General features: G+C 35.6%; 1 protein-coding gene across 3 annotated transcripts in view; it reads left to right on the forward strand.

Moving 5' to 3' along the window:
• The window catches only part of TSBP1 (testis expressed basic protein 1), a 217,663-nt gene that overhangs the window by 119,075 nt on the left and 84,029 nt on the right, over nt 1–14,559 (forward strand). For all 3 annotated transcript variants that reach the window (XM_049653493.1, XM_049653494.1, XM_049653495.1), the window contains 3 exons: nt 5,341–5,364; nt 8,034–8,054; nt 14,261–14,281. In XM_049653493.1, coding sequence (XP_049509450.1) covers nt 5,341–5,364; nt 8,034–8,054; nt 14,261–14,281 — 66 coding nt within the window. The remainder of the gene's footprint in view (nt 1–5,340; nt 5,365–8,033; nt 8,055–14,260; nt 14,282–14,559) is intronic.

Here is a 14,559-nt window from a genome sequence, read left to right on the forward strand (position 1 = left end):
TTCTTTCTCTTCCCAACTTTTGTGTGATCTTTTAGAAAAATAAATATTTTTAACAATAGCAAAAAAAAAAAATCCATGTGTAAGTGGACCCATTGTAGTTCAAACATGTGTTGTTCAAGACTCAACTGTATATATAATAGCTTAGTCTCATATATAAAGCAAATCACGAAAGCATAAAAAGAGAGCAATCCACAATCATTTGGGAGATTTATATGTTTTTCTTTCACTGACTGATAAAATGTGTACACCCAGGCACAAACAGAATAGGAAAGATTTTAACATGATTAACAGATTTGATACTGTAAGTGTATATAAAATCTTACATCCTACAACAGCAGAAGGTATATGATTTTCAAATAGAAACAGAACATTAAAAAAATGACCATACGCTACACCATAGATGAAGTCTCAACAATTTTCAGAGGAAAAATTACAAAGTATTTTTTCTCTTACATATGTCACCAACTTAGATTTATTCTAATAATCCAAGATTGCTTTATCATCCAACATCAATCAATGTGATTCACCACATATGTTAAATAGAATAATACTCCCCCTTACCCCAAACACATCCATGTCCTGATCTCTGGAACCCCTATGATACCTTGTATGGCAAAAAGGACTTTACAGATGTGATTCATTTGGGATCTTGAGATGGGAAGATTAGCCTGAGTTATCCAGCTGGGCCCAATGTAATCACAAGAATCCTTATAAGAGGGAGGCAGGAGGATCAGAGTCAGAGAAGAGGCACAGAATGATGCACTTTGAACATAGAAGGGGCCATGAGACAAGGAAAGCAAGTAGTCTCTAGAAGCTAGAGAAAGCAAGGAAACAGATTCTCCCCTAGAGTCCCCAGAAGAACACAGCCCTGTCAATGACATGATTGTGGCCCACTAAGCCTGACTTTGGAGTCAGAACCTCAGGGTTGTTAAGTCACTAAATTTGTGGCAATTTGTTACAGAAGCAGTAAGAAACCAATATAGCACAGATTGGTGTATTGGGGGAAAAAAAAAACTTGTTTAGCAAACCAGAAATAGAAGAGGACTTCCTTAATCTGAAAAGGCTTTTTTAAAAACTTCAGGCAATCTCATATTTAATTTCAAAAACTTTTAAGTTCTTCTCAGAAATAAAAAACAAGGATGCCCAGTATTATCTCTTCTAACCAAGTAGACCTGGAGGTCTGAACCATTCAATGAGATTTTTTTAATGAAATATAAAGCATTGACATTTGAAAGAAAAAAAAAATCAACCTCATTTTTTCAGACAATATGATTATGCATATAAGAAATCCAAAAGACTCCACAGATAAATTTTTAGAATGAATAAGACAGTTTAACAATGTTGCTAAATACAAAGTCATTATCAACAAACTACTATTTTTATACACATGTAAAGAAAAATTAGAAAATGAAATTTTAAGAAATAATACCATGTATAGTAGCATCAAAGTAATAAATACCTAGATGTGAATCTAATAAAAGGTGTGCATAGCCTCTACATAGAAAACTACAACACTTCACTAAGAGAAATTAAAGAAGACTTAAATAAATAGTAGTCCTATTCATCAATTGGAAAACTCCGTATTATAAAAATGATAATATTTCAAAGCATAAACTCTAGATTCAAGGTAATCAAAAACCAAAGAAGTTTGGTTTTGTCAAAAATTACGGATTCTAAAACATACTTATCAAAAAGTATCAGTTAAGGGGAAGCAAAGAATCATGGAGTACAAGACTTAAAGAAAAGCAAGCAGGAAAACTTAGATTCTATCAGGTATTGTCTTATTATAAAGCAACTGTAATTAAAACAGACTAATATTGGGGTGAAGACAGACAAATGGATCAGGGGAACAGAAATGTGGATTCAGAAACAATTCCATGAATAACTGAAAACAATTTTATGAATAAGGTGTTGCCTCATAGTATTGAGACAAGGAAAGTCTTTTTTCAATAAATAGTACTGGATCAATTTAATATCAATAGGGAAAATAAACCTTGACTCCTCATTAATGTAACTAACTTGTCTCATTTGCTCTGAACTTTTCTGGTTTGGCACTGAAAGTTTTGCATCCTAGGAATTCCATTCAGTTCCTGGCTAACTGGGATGGTCACTCAATCTGTAAGTCACATCATACACAAAATCCATTCTAGCCAGATTAGCTCTAAATGTGAAAAGTGAAACAAAAATGCTTACAGAAGGATTACATAGAATAGCTTGATGACCTTAGGTTAGGTAAGAGCAGAAGACAAAAAGCAGTAACCCTAAAAAAGTGATGTTGATATATATTAAAAGTAAGAACTGTTCATCAAAAAGCACTTCCACAGTTAAAGGGGAAGACACAGAGTTGGAGAAAATATGTATAACCCATACACCTGAAAATGCACCAATATCCACAAAACAAAGGATTCTATAAATCAGTATGAAAAGGATAGATAGCTCAATAGAAAAATCACCAAGAGGTTTGAAAATGTACTTTACTAAAAGGAATATGCAAATGGTCTCAAGAAAATAAATGAAAGAAAGCATATAAAAAGGAGAGGTGCTTAGTAGCTTAGCCATCAGGAAAATACAAATATTGATCACAATGAGATACCTTACACACTTACGAGGATGGCTACAATTAAAAAGATGAACAATTCCATGTGTTGCTGAGAATAGGAAGCAGTAGAAACTACTGCTAATGGGAGTATAACTGATATATTTATTTTGGGGGGAAAAAAGGTATGATACTATACACTAAAGTTAAACCACTTTATGACCAAGAAACTCTACTTCTAGATTTATCCAAAGCTTATTAGCTATATACATTGCACACCAAGATAAATGGGCAGAAATGATCAAAGTAGCATTATTCTTAATAGTCAAGTACTAAAAATAACCCAGGATTGCCTGGGTGGCTGAGTGGGTTAAATCACCAACTCTTGATTTCGGCTCAGGTCATGATTTGCGGTTGGTGGGATCTAGCCCCACGTGGGGCTCCAGGCTGACAGCACTGAAACTGCTTGGGATTCTCTCTCTCCCTTTCTCTCTGCCCTTCCCCCGCTTGTTCACGTATGCTCTCTCTCTCTCCGAATAAATAAATAAACATTATATTTTATTATATATATATATATATATATATATATATATGACCCAAATGTCTACCAACAGTAGAAAGGATAAATAAATTGTGGTATATTCGTACAATGGAATATTATATCACAATGAAGATAAACTATACTAAAAAGCAATAGCAGGAGAATCTCATGAACCTAATGTCAAATGAAAGACACTAGATCAAAGGGGGAAAATGGGTACTCCATGATTGCAGTCATATAACGTTCAAAACTTATGGTTTTAGAAGTCAAACTATTATTACCTTTGGAGGAAGGAGAGTGGAGTCAGTGATTTGAAGATGCCTGAAAGATGAACTACCATTAATTGTTCTATTTCTAAATATGGGTGGCGGTTACATAGGTATGCTCACACTGGGATACTTCATTGATAGAATAGGCACAGATATAGAAAGAATAGATATTTCTGATGTGGGCACTATTCTCTCTGTATTTATACTTAAATACAGAAGTTTTTAAATTTTTGTTTAACGTTTATTTATTTTTTTGAGACAGAGAGAGACAGAGCATGAACCAGGGAGGGTCAGAGAGAGAGGGAGACACAGAACCCGAAACAGGCTCCAGGCTCTGAGCTATCGGCACAGAGCCTGATGCAGGGCCCGAACTCACAGACCGTGAGATCATGACCTGACCTGAAGTCGGACGCTCAACTGGCTAAGCCACCCAGGCGCCCCTATACAGAAGTTTTTTAAAAGATGGAATTACACGAGATGTTTACTACAAAACACATTTTAAAAACTTTTACACTTGTTACTATTGCAGAAATAAAAGCTAAATAATTTAGAAATCCACGTAAAGTTTATAATGTACTTCATAATTTTTTTTTAATTTTTTTAACGTTTATTTATTTTTGAGACCGAGAGAGACAGAGCATGAACAGGGGAGGGGCAGAGAGAGAGGGAGACACAGAATCTGAAACAGGCTCCAGGCTCTGAGCTGTCAGCACAGAGCCTGATGCGGGGCTCGAACTCACGGACCGTGAGATCATGACCTGAGCCGAAGTCAGACGCTCAACCGACCAAGCCACCCAGGCGCCCCGATGTACTTCATAATTTTTACCATAAATTATCATCAGAGAAAACTATATTCCATCCTTGGGAAACTTAAAATATTCTATTTATTTGTGTTTATGTTTTAGTTCAGAACATAGCCACATGTTCCTTATCTCTGATATTCTATAGATTTGTGTACATGAATTTTGAACTCTGATCATTACCAACTTCAGTCATAAAACTGGAAAAGTATTAAAGTGTTATTCAAGTTTACTTTAGCACTCTAAACATATATGTTTTCCTCTCCTCCATCCTGAAGCCTTGCTAAAATTATTATAGTAGAAGGATATAATGGGCCATAAATTCACACAGATAAACCAAGTAAAGAAAAAGAGAGAGAGTGAGAGAGAGAGAGAGAGAGGCAGAGATAAACTTCACAAAAATTTTTAAAATTAGTAAAAGAAATAAGGAAATGTGACCAAGTATACTTTTTTTGGCTCAAGAGTGAAGGGTATTTACATAGACAAAAGAGCACTAACACTGACTATTGACTTAACCAAAAATTATGACTAGGTGACACCAGAAGAAAAAGAGAGAGGAGCACGTGAGTGGCAGGTAGAGTAAGATTAAAGACACATCAATGCATAATAGTAAATCAATAAGTAATCTGTAAATTTGAAGAATCAAGAAATAGCAATTTAAGAATTTTTAAAAAGATGAAAATGATATCAAAAAAACAAAACAACATCTAAAAGATTTGGAAGTGTTCTCCTCCAAGGGGAGGGAATTGGGGATATGAAATCATGGCCACGGGAAATGGGCCTAGGAAATAATGGGCCAAGGAAACTTTTAATTTTTAAAGCCTATATACATTTAGTATGAAAAATTCTATTTAAAAATTTTTTCATGTGGGGCACCTGAGTGCGTAGGTCGGTTAAGCGTCCAACTTCGGCTCAGGTCATGATCTCACAGTTTGTGAGTTCAAGCCCCACAATGGGGTCTGTGCCGACAGCTCAGAACCTGGAGCCTGCTTCAGATTCTGTGTCTCCTTTTCTCTCTGCTCCTCCCCTGCTCACACTATCTGTCTCTCTCAAGAATAAATAAACAGCAAAACACTTAAAAAAAATTTTTTTCACGTGAATTTTATATTTTGCTGTAAAAAAGACTAGTAAGATACCTGTATTGTCCTCTTCATAGAATAACATTTATTTATCTTACTTGTATTTGTATTTCAGTTAAAACTAAAGAACCACTCATAAGTAAGTTCCTTTTCTGTTTCTCATATTATACTGGTCTCCTAGTTGTTTGAAAATCATTTTGCTCTCTCTGATCATTATTTCTGGTTTTAAAAATTACCCTGAAAATAATTCTTCAGAAGAAAAGAAAGTCTTCTTTCAATCAGACTATGCTTAGTCTTTTATTTTTGTCTGCACTTTAGTTAAGTCCCCACAATCCATTACTCAGTTCCTTTTTCAACTTTTATCTCTAATGTGCTTTAGTCTACTGATGATGGGAAAGGCTTTTTTTGCACCCTCAGGCTTTTACCATCCCCAACTGCAAAACCACAGAAGAGTAGAGTATTAAAGTGGGCTTCAGGAGGAAACAATTCAAGCACATTCATTTCATCCACTCCTAGGAGCACAGAAAGTGACAGCTAAGGCAATAAAATGGCATAAAACCCAAAGGACCAATTAAGCAGTCTGTTAAAAAAAAAAAAAAAAGAAAGAAAGAAAAAGATTAAGTATTGGCAATACAAAGAGTTGTACATTAAGCACAATATAACCACAATGCAGTATATTCCTTAGCTGTGGAGATATGCTGGTGATACATTATGACAATGTATCACTGGATATATTAATTTATCAAAAATCATGACAAACCATATTGGGAGGATTGGAGGAGGGAATGTGCATGGTGGGGGAAAGAGGAGACAGTAAGATTTAAAAAGTTGGTAAGAAAAGAATACAAACACTAACTCAAAAAGATAAATTCACCCTTATGTTTATTGCAGCATTATTTACAACAGCTTAATTATGGAATACATATATGCAAACACACATACAATGAAATACTACTCAGCCATCAAAAGCAATGAAATATTGCCATTTACAACAACATGGGTGGACCTAGAGGTTATAATGCTAAGTGAAGAAAGTCAGAGAAAGACAAATACCATATGATTTCTTTCATATGTGGAATTTAGATATAAAACAAAAGAACGAAGAAAAAAGAGACAAACCAAGAGGCAAACACCAAACTATAGAGGACAAATTGATAATAACCAGAAAGGAGGTGGGTAGAGGGATGGGTGAAATAGGAGAAGGGGAATACAAGTACATTTATTGTGATGAGCACTGAGCAATGTATAGAATTGTTGACTCACTAGGTGGTACACCTGAAACTAATATACTACTGTATGTTAACTATACTGGAATTAAAATTTATTTTTATTTTTTAAATTTATTTATTTTGAGAAAAAGAGAGAGAAAGAGAGAGAGCAGGGGAGAGGCAGAGAGAGAGAAAGAGAGAGAGAGAGAGAGAGAGAGAGAGAATCCCAGGTAGGCTCTGCACTGTCAGCACAGAATCCAACACAGGGCTCAGTCTCACCAACCATGAGATCATGACCTGAGCAGGTATCAAGAGTCTGAAGCTGAACCGATTGAGCCACCAAGACACCCCTGGAACTAAAATTATTTTAAAAATTTCAAGCCTGGTAAGAAGTCAAAAATTAAGACAGAATTTTATAAAGCAATGCAAAGCTCTATAAATATGTTATTTAGAAAAGCAGACGTAAAAACTCAAGAAAATAATAATAGAATGTTAAAAGTGGTTCCTTTCAAAGGTGAAAAATTGGAAAAAAAGGGGTGGATCAGGATATTGCGGTATTTCTTATGTTTATAAAATGAAATGAAGTTTTAAAATATATATTACTTTCATAAAATTAAATTTTAGAATCAGGTGAAGTTTTAATCTATTGCATTTTTAAAGGATTTAGGAAAAAATCTAATCTCCTCTTAGAACAAAAACACCTATATCTCTAAGTATTGTATTTCAGCAAATACAAAGGAACCCAGAGAAAGTTCCTTTCCAAGTATACTTTGATCTTCTACAGTGTCTGAGGGTTTTCATTTCTTGTTTTTTTTAATTAAAAAAATTTTTTTTAATGTTTATTTATTATTTTGAGGGAGAAACACACACAGAGCATGAATGGGGGAGGGGCAGAGAGAGAGGGAGACACAGATTCCCAAGCAGACTCCAGTCTCTAAGCTGTCAGCACAGAGCTGATGCGGGGCTCAAACCCACGAACTGTGAGATCATGACCTGAGCCGCAGTCAGATGCTCAACCAACTGAGCCACCCAGGTGCCCCAAGAGGCTTTCATTTCTAACCTTCCACATGTTTAATATTCACTCCTATCTCCTCATTCCTCAGAATTCTGCTGTATTGTTAATATTTTTAAATGTAATTATTTCTTACTTATAAAAACAGTGTGGAATAACATTGGTCTGTAAAAGGGATTCTTAAGAAAGTCAGTATAAACCAACACTTGCCATTTGGGAAACAAATGTGTGTAAATAGAAAAAAATCATAAAGGGGAAAAATTTTAGGGATATGAAAGAGACTACTAGGCAGATGGAGAAAAGTGAAGGCTTTTCTCCCCATGAAATGAACTCTAACCATTTATTCTTCCTGACTGTAGTTTTTCCAGGCTAAGGACCATGGAATCCCATAATGGGTTGGTTCAGAATTACATGGGGTACCAATCTCTTACGATGTCACGGTCACTCATGGAGAAGAAATTGACCTTCTGTAAATGTCCCTTTTTTTATGTTTCTACCAGAGGAATATTACAAAAAGTAGTTACTAACCCACAAAATACAGCACTAATCTTTCTGGGCTAATTCCTGTGTATTTGTTTTCTCTTTCAGAAACTTGTTCAACATACAGCAGTAAGTTGCTCAATTCTTACTCTTTTGAAACATATGAGAACCAATGTACATCCTAACCATTTTCTAGTCTGGCTCTGAATAATCTGACACATGGTTCTTCTCTATTTCCTTTGGTTTCATATTATATAAAGTCATCTGTACTCATTTTGAATTTGAAAGACAAAATCACAATGACTGAACAAAAGAATAGATGCAAGAGAAATCTCTCCAGGAGTGCCTGGGTGGCTCAGTCAGTTAAGCATCCGACTTCAGCCCAGGTCCTGATCTCACAGTTTGTGGGTTCAAGCCCCATATCGGGTTCTGTGCTGACAGCTCAGAGCCTGGAGTCTGCTTAGGATTCTGTGTTCCCTCTCTTTCTCTGCCCCACCCCAGCTCACACTGTGTGTGTGTCTCTTTCTCTGAAAAAATTTAAAAAAAAAAAATTAAGAAAAGAAACCTCTCCAAAGGTTGATTGAAATGGGTTATTAATTGACTGAAAAATAAAATAATGAGGAAGAAAAAAAGAAGATAGGACTTAAAAATAAGAGAAGAAAAAGAGAGACATAAAAAACAAGGGGAGAAGATTTTTAAGTGAGACAGATTTTAACAGTCAATAAACAGTCTTCAAAACCTGAAAGAAAAAAAGAGAAGGATGATTCTCTTTCCTGGTAGAGACTATAACACCACAGACTCTGTAGTGAAGGATTTGATGGTCCTATGAAAAGAATATTGTCAACACATACTATTTTCACCATGTTTTAGATGGAAGAGATTTTTTAAAGTGTTTTATTTTTAAAATATCTGTAGTAACTCCCAATAACTTCCCTTTCTCTATTGATGTACATAGTAGAATACCCTGAACATTGTATGAAAAACCAACATTGTCACACAAAAGATTTAGATTGCAAGTCTCCTCTTTCTGCTGACATGTAATTGATACATTTAGAAAGTAAAAACATCTCTGATATGAAAGGGTACATTCCCTGATAAAGCTGAAAATAGTTCCTAAACAATAAAAATAAGCACTACATACATTCCTGTATTTAGAGAGACAGAAGACAAAGAAATTGATGATGATAGAAAAAACAGTGAGAAGCAGAGATACACTAAATGTTTTCAGTTCGTTGTAAAGTTTTTTAACTCTGGGCTAAAAAAAAACAAGGTGAAAAACTAGAAAAAACTGCCCCCACTGATCTCACTTCTGGGTCTACCAAACTCAGTGCTCATAGGAAGTCAAGAATTAGAGCAATTCTTACGTTATAGTCAGAGACGCTGCCCTCAGCATGCTGTTACCACCAAGTAATTCTGAAGATGAGGCACTCCCTGAAGGTGGACATGTTTCCCAGGCAAAGACTAGATAAGATATGGGTAACTGATCCAGAAAACAAAACCTTATTGATTTCTTTGCCTTACTTTTAGGCATATCTTCAGCATCTGTTAGTAAGTTTTGTTGTTTTTTGTTGTTGTTTTGTTTTGTTTTGTTTTTCATTCTCAAACATGGTTTTCTCAAAACTTTTTGAGAAATTGTTTGAATTTTCTATTTTCACTTCTGGATAGATTCAAATTTTTATTTACCCTATTTTACTTTACCCTGTTTTGGTTACACATAACCAGAATTTCATTTGACTATTTCTAAATGTTTAGCAAATGAAAATCCCATTCATAAAAAAATGAAGAGTAAATCAGGAAGGATTGAAGCAAAATTCAGGACGATGGTTAATACAAGCAAGAGCTATGGAGGTATAATGGGGGGATAAAATGCAATCAGCGAAGGAACACGGCTAGAGGCACCTGGATGTTGGGTGGACGAACATCATTCTTTTATTTTTAATTATTTTTAATTCAAGTTAGTTAACATCCAGTATAGTCTTGGCTTCAGGAGTAGAAACCAATGATTCACCTCTTATACATGACACCCAGTGCTCAACCCAAAAAGTGCCCTCATTAACGCCCATCACCCGTTTAACCCGTCCCCCAACACACCTCCACTCCAGCAACCTTCAGTTTGTTCTCTGTATTTAAGAGTTTCTTATGGTTTACCTCCCTCTCTGTTTTTATCTTATTTTTCCTTCCCTTCCCCTATGTTCATCTGCTATGATTCTCCAATTCCACATATCAGAGGAATCATATGATATCTGTCTTTCTCTGGCTTTCTTATTTTGCTTAGCATAATACCCTCTAGTTTCATCCACGTTGTTACAAATGGCAAGATTTCGTTCTTTTTTATTGCTGACTGGTATTCCATTGTGTGTGTGTGTGTGTGTGTGTGTGTGTGTGTGTGTATCCCACATCTTCTTTATCCATTCATTAATCAGTGGACATTTGGAGTCTTTACATAATTTGGCTATTGTGGATAGTGCTGCTATAAACATTGGGGTGCATGTGCCCCTTCAACTCAGCATTTTTGCATCCTTTGGATGAATACCTAGTAGTACATTTACAGGGTTGTAGTGTAGCCCTATTTTTAAGTTTTTGAGGAACCTCTATATTGTTTTCCAGAGTGGCTGCACCAGTTTACATTCCCATCAGCAGTGCAAAAGTGTTCTCTTTTCTCTGCATCCTCACCAACATCTGTTGTTTCCTGAGTTGTTAATTTTAGCCATCTGACAGGTGTGAGGTGGTATCTCATTGTGGTTTTGATTTGTATTTCACTGATGATGAGTGATGTTCAGCATCTTTTCATGTGTCCATTAGCCATCTGGATGTCTTCTTTGGAAAGGTGTCTATTCATGTCTTCTGCCCATTTCTTCACTGGATTATTTGTTTCTCGGGTGTGGAGTTTGATAAGTTCTTTATAGATTTTGGATACTCTTTATCTGATATGTCATTTGCAAATATCTTCTCCCATTCTGTTAGTTGCCTTTTAGTTTTGTTGATTGTTTCCTTTGCAGTGCAGAAGCTTTTCATCTTGATGAGATCCCAATAGTTTTGCTTTTATTTGCCTTGCCCCTGGAGACATGTCAAGTAAGAAGTTGCTGTGGCTGAGGTCAAAGACATTGCTGCCTGTTTTCTCCTCTAGGATTTTGATGGTTTTCTGTCTCACATTTTGGTCTTTCATCCATTTTGAATTTATTTTTGTGTATGATGTAAGAAACTGATCCAGTTTCATTCTTCTGCATGTCCATGTCCAGATTTCCCAGCACCATATGGTGAAGAGACTGTCTTTATTCCATTGGATATTCTTTCCTGCTTTGTTGAAGATTAGTTGGCTATATATTTGTGGATCCTTTTCTGGGTTCTCTATTCTGTTCCATTGATCTATGTGTCTGTTTTTGTGTCATTACCATACTGGCTTTATGACTAAAGATTTGTAACACAGCTTAAAGTCTGGAATTTTGATGCCTCCAGCTTTGTGTTTCTTTTTCAACATTACTTTGGCTATTCAGTCTTTTCTGGTTCCAATACATTTTAGAATTGTTTGTTCTGGCTCAGTGAAAAATGCTGGTGTTAGTTTGATAGGGGTTGCATTGAATGCATTGAATTGCTTCGAGTAGTATCAACATTTTAACGATATTTTTTCTTCAGACCCATGAGTGTGGAATGCTTTTCCATTGCTTTGTGTGTTCTTCATTTCCTTCGTAAGATTTCTATAGTTTTCAGCATACAGATCTTTTGCCTGTTTGGTTAGGTTTATTCCTAGGTATCTTATGGTTTTGGGTACAATTGTAAATGAGATCAATTCTTTGATATCTTTTACTGCTGATTCATTATTGGTGTATAAAATTCAGCTGATTTCTGTACATTGATTTTATATGCTGCAACTCTGCTGAATTCATGTATCAGCTCTAGCAGTTTTTGGGTGGAGTCTTTTGGGTTTTCCACATGGAGTAACATGTCACCTGTGAAGAGTGAAAAGTTTGACTTCTTCGTTGCTGATTTGATGCCTTTCATTTCTTTTTGTTGCCTGATTGCTGAGGCTAGGATTTCCAACACTATGTTGAACAACAGTGGTGAGAGTAGAATTCCCTGTCATGTTCCTGATCTTAGGGGAAGAGCTCTCAGTTTTTCCCCATTGAGGATGATATTAGCTGTGGGCCTGTCATATATGGCTTTTATGATGTTGAGGTATGTTCCTTCTATCCCTACTTTCCTGAGGGTTTCTATCAAGAATGGATGCTGTATTTTTTCAAAAGCTCTTTCTGCATCTATTGAAAGGATCATATGGTTCTTATCCTTTCCTCTATTAATGTGGTGTACCATGTTGATTGATTTGCAAATATTGAACCAGGCTTGCAGCCCAGGAATAAATCCCACTTGATCATGGAGAATAATTCTTTTTTTTTTTTAATTTTTTTTAACGTTTATTTATTTTTGAGACAGAGAGAGACAGAGCATGAATGGGGGAAGGGCAGAGAGAGAGTGAGACACAGAATCGGAAGCAGGCTCCAGGCTCTGAGCCATCAGCCCAGAGCCCGACGCGGGGCTCGAACTCACGGACCGTGAGATCGTGACCTGAGCTGAAGTCGGAGGCTTAACCGACTGAGCCACCCAGGCTCCCCGGATAATAATTCTTTTAATGAACATTTGCTAGAATATTTTTGAGAATTTTTGCATCCATGTTCATCACGGATATTGGTCTGTAGTTCTCCTTATTAGTTGGTTTTTGTCTGGTTTTGGAATCAAGATAATGCTGGCTTCATAGAATGAGTACGGATGCTTTCCTTCCATTTCTATTTTTTGGAACTGTTTGGGATGAATAGGTATTAACTCTTCTTTAAATGCCTGTTAGAATTCCCCTGGGAAGCCATCTGGTCCAGGACTCTTATTTGTTGGGAAATTTTTGATAACCGATTTGATTTCTTTATGGTTTATGGAACTGTTCAAATTTTCTATTTCTTCCTGTTTGAGTTTTAGTAGTGTGAGAGTGTCTAGCAATTTTTCCTTTTCCTCCAGACTGTCCGATTGTTGGCATATAATTTTTCATAGTGTTCTCTTATAATTATTTGTATTTCTGTGTTATTGATTGTGATCTCTCCTCTTTCATACCTGATTTTACCTTTTTGGGTCCTCTCTCTTTTCTTTTTGAGAAGTCTGGCTAGGTGTTCATCATTTTTGTTTCTTCTTTCAAAAAACCAGCTCTTAGTTTTATTAGATTCTGTATCATTTATTTCTGCTCTAATCTTTATTACTTCCCTTCCTTTGCTGGCTTTGGGCTTGATTTGCTGCTCCTTTTCCAGATTCTTAGGAGTAAGGTTGGGTTGTGTATTTGGGACCTTTCTTGCAATGTATTTTCCTCTTAGGACTCCTGTTGTTGCATCCCAAAGGGTTTGGACTGTTGTGTTTTCATTTTCATTGGCTTCCATGTATTTTTTAATTTCTTCTTTAATTTCCTGGTTAACCTGTTCATTCATAACTTGATATAATCATATATGTCAGTTTTTCACATTATGGTTTTTTACCCAACCTAAACCTCATGAAGATATTCTTGTACAATTTCTTCCATTACTTTTACCTTTCATTTTGACTTTAATGCATCTACCAATACCATTCCCATTGTACCATGCTGTATCCCCTCCCTATCCCTTGTTAACGAAATATCCTTTCATTATAACCAAGCTGTCTTCCATAAGAGAAGAGCTCAAAAATTTCCAAAATGTATCAACACATTAAGAGAGATTGAGAAGAAGGTGTAAGAGTACCACTTCTTCCTCTGTGTTCCTAAAGCACCCTGTCCACAATTGTATTAGAGTATTTAGTACACTGATGTAATAATTTATTGAGATGGCTGATTCCTTTTGTAGAAATCTCCTCTTGAAAAAAATTGGAAATAGATTGAATTACATGAAGACTCTAGAGTATAACAAACCTAGATACCAGTTCCAGGTTTACCCTTAAAAATAACAATAAAGGAAATGGGAGTATAACATTACAAAAAAAAAAAAGTCTAAGAGACTCAGACCAATACTGACATAATGATGCCAAATTGACCAAAAAGTAATTTTCAAAGCAAGACTAGATCCTGGATTCTTGGGGGCAGCTTCTGGCTCCACTAATTATTAGCTGTGTGACCTTGGGTAACCTCTATGTGCAGAATCTTCATCATAGGGATGCTGAAGATTAAATAATTTCAATCACATAAATCTCTTATACAAGTGCTTGGCACATGGGAATTTAATCAATATAAGTGACCTGATATTAGTGCCCCAAGATAATTTAAGCCTAAATGAAGTTCTTATCAAGCATGCTAGCAAACCACACCACACTTACTCTCTTATGTTTTATTTTAGGAAAATATTCAGCAACAACAGGTAAGTTTTGCATTCATTAACTAATGCCCTTTACCATTTAGAATTATGAGAAACTTTTGCAGACTCTACCTTACATAATTTCAGCTTTTCACATATAAGAGTGCTTATTTGTTTTAACTTCTCTCTTCCTTTCTCAGAAACTTATTTAGCATAAAATTTTAATCGTACTCATAAAATGAAAAAGAATAAATACAATCTAACTGTAAAGATAAAGACTTCTTGCCATTGGCTCATAGTACCAAGTATTGGAAGGTTTGGAGTGTTATTCTTGACAGAGA

The sequence above is a fragment of the Panthera uncia genome (assembly GCF_023721935.1).
Source record: "Panthera uncia isolate 11264 chromosome B2 unlocalized genomic scaffold, Puncia_PCG_1.0 HiC_scaffold_24, whole genome shotgun sequence".
Classification (NCBI taxonomy): Eukaryota; Metazoa; Chordata; class Mammalia; order Carnivora; family Felidae; genus Panthera; species Panthera uncia.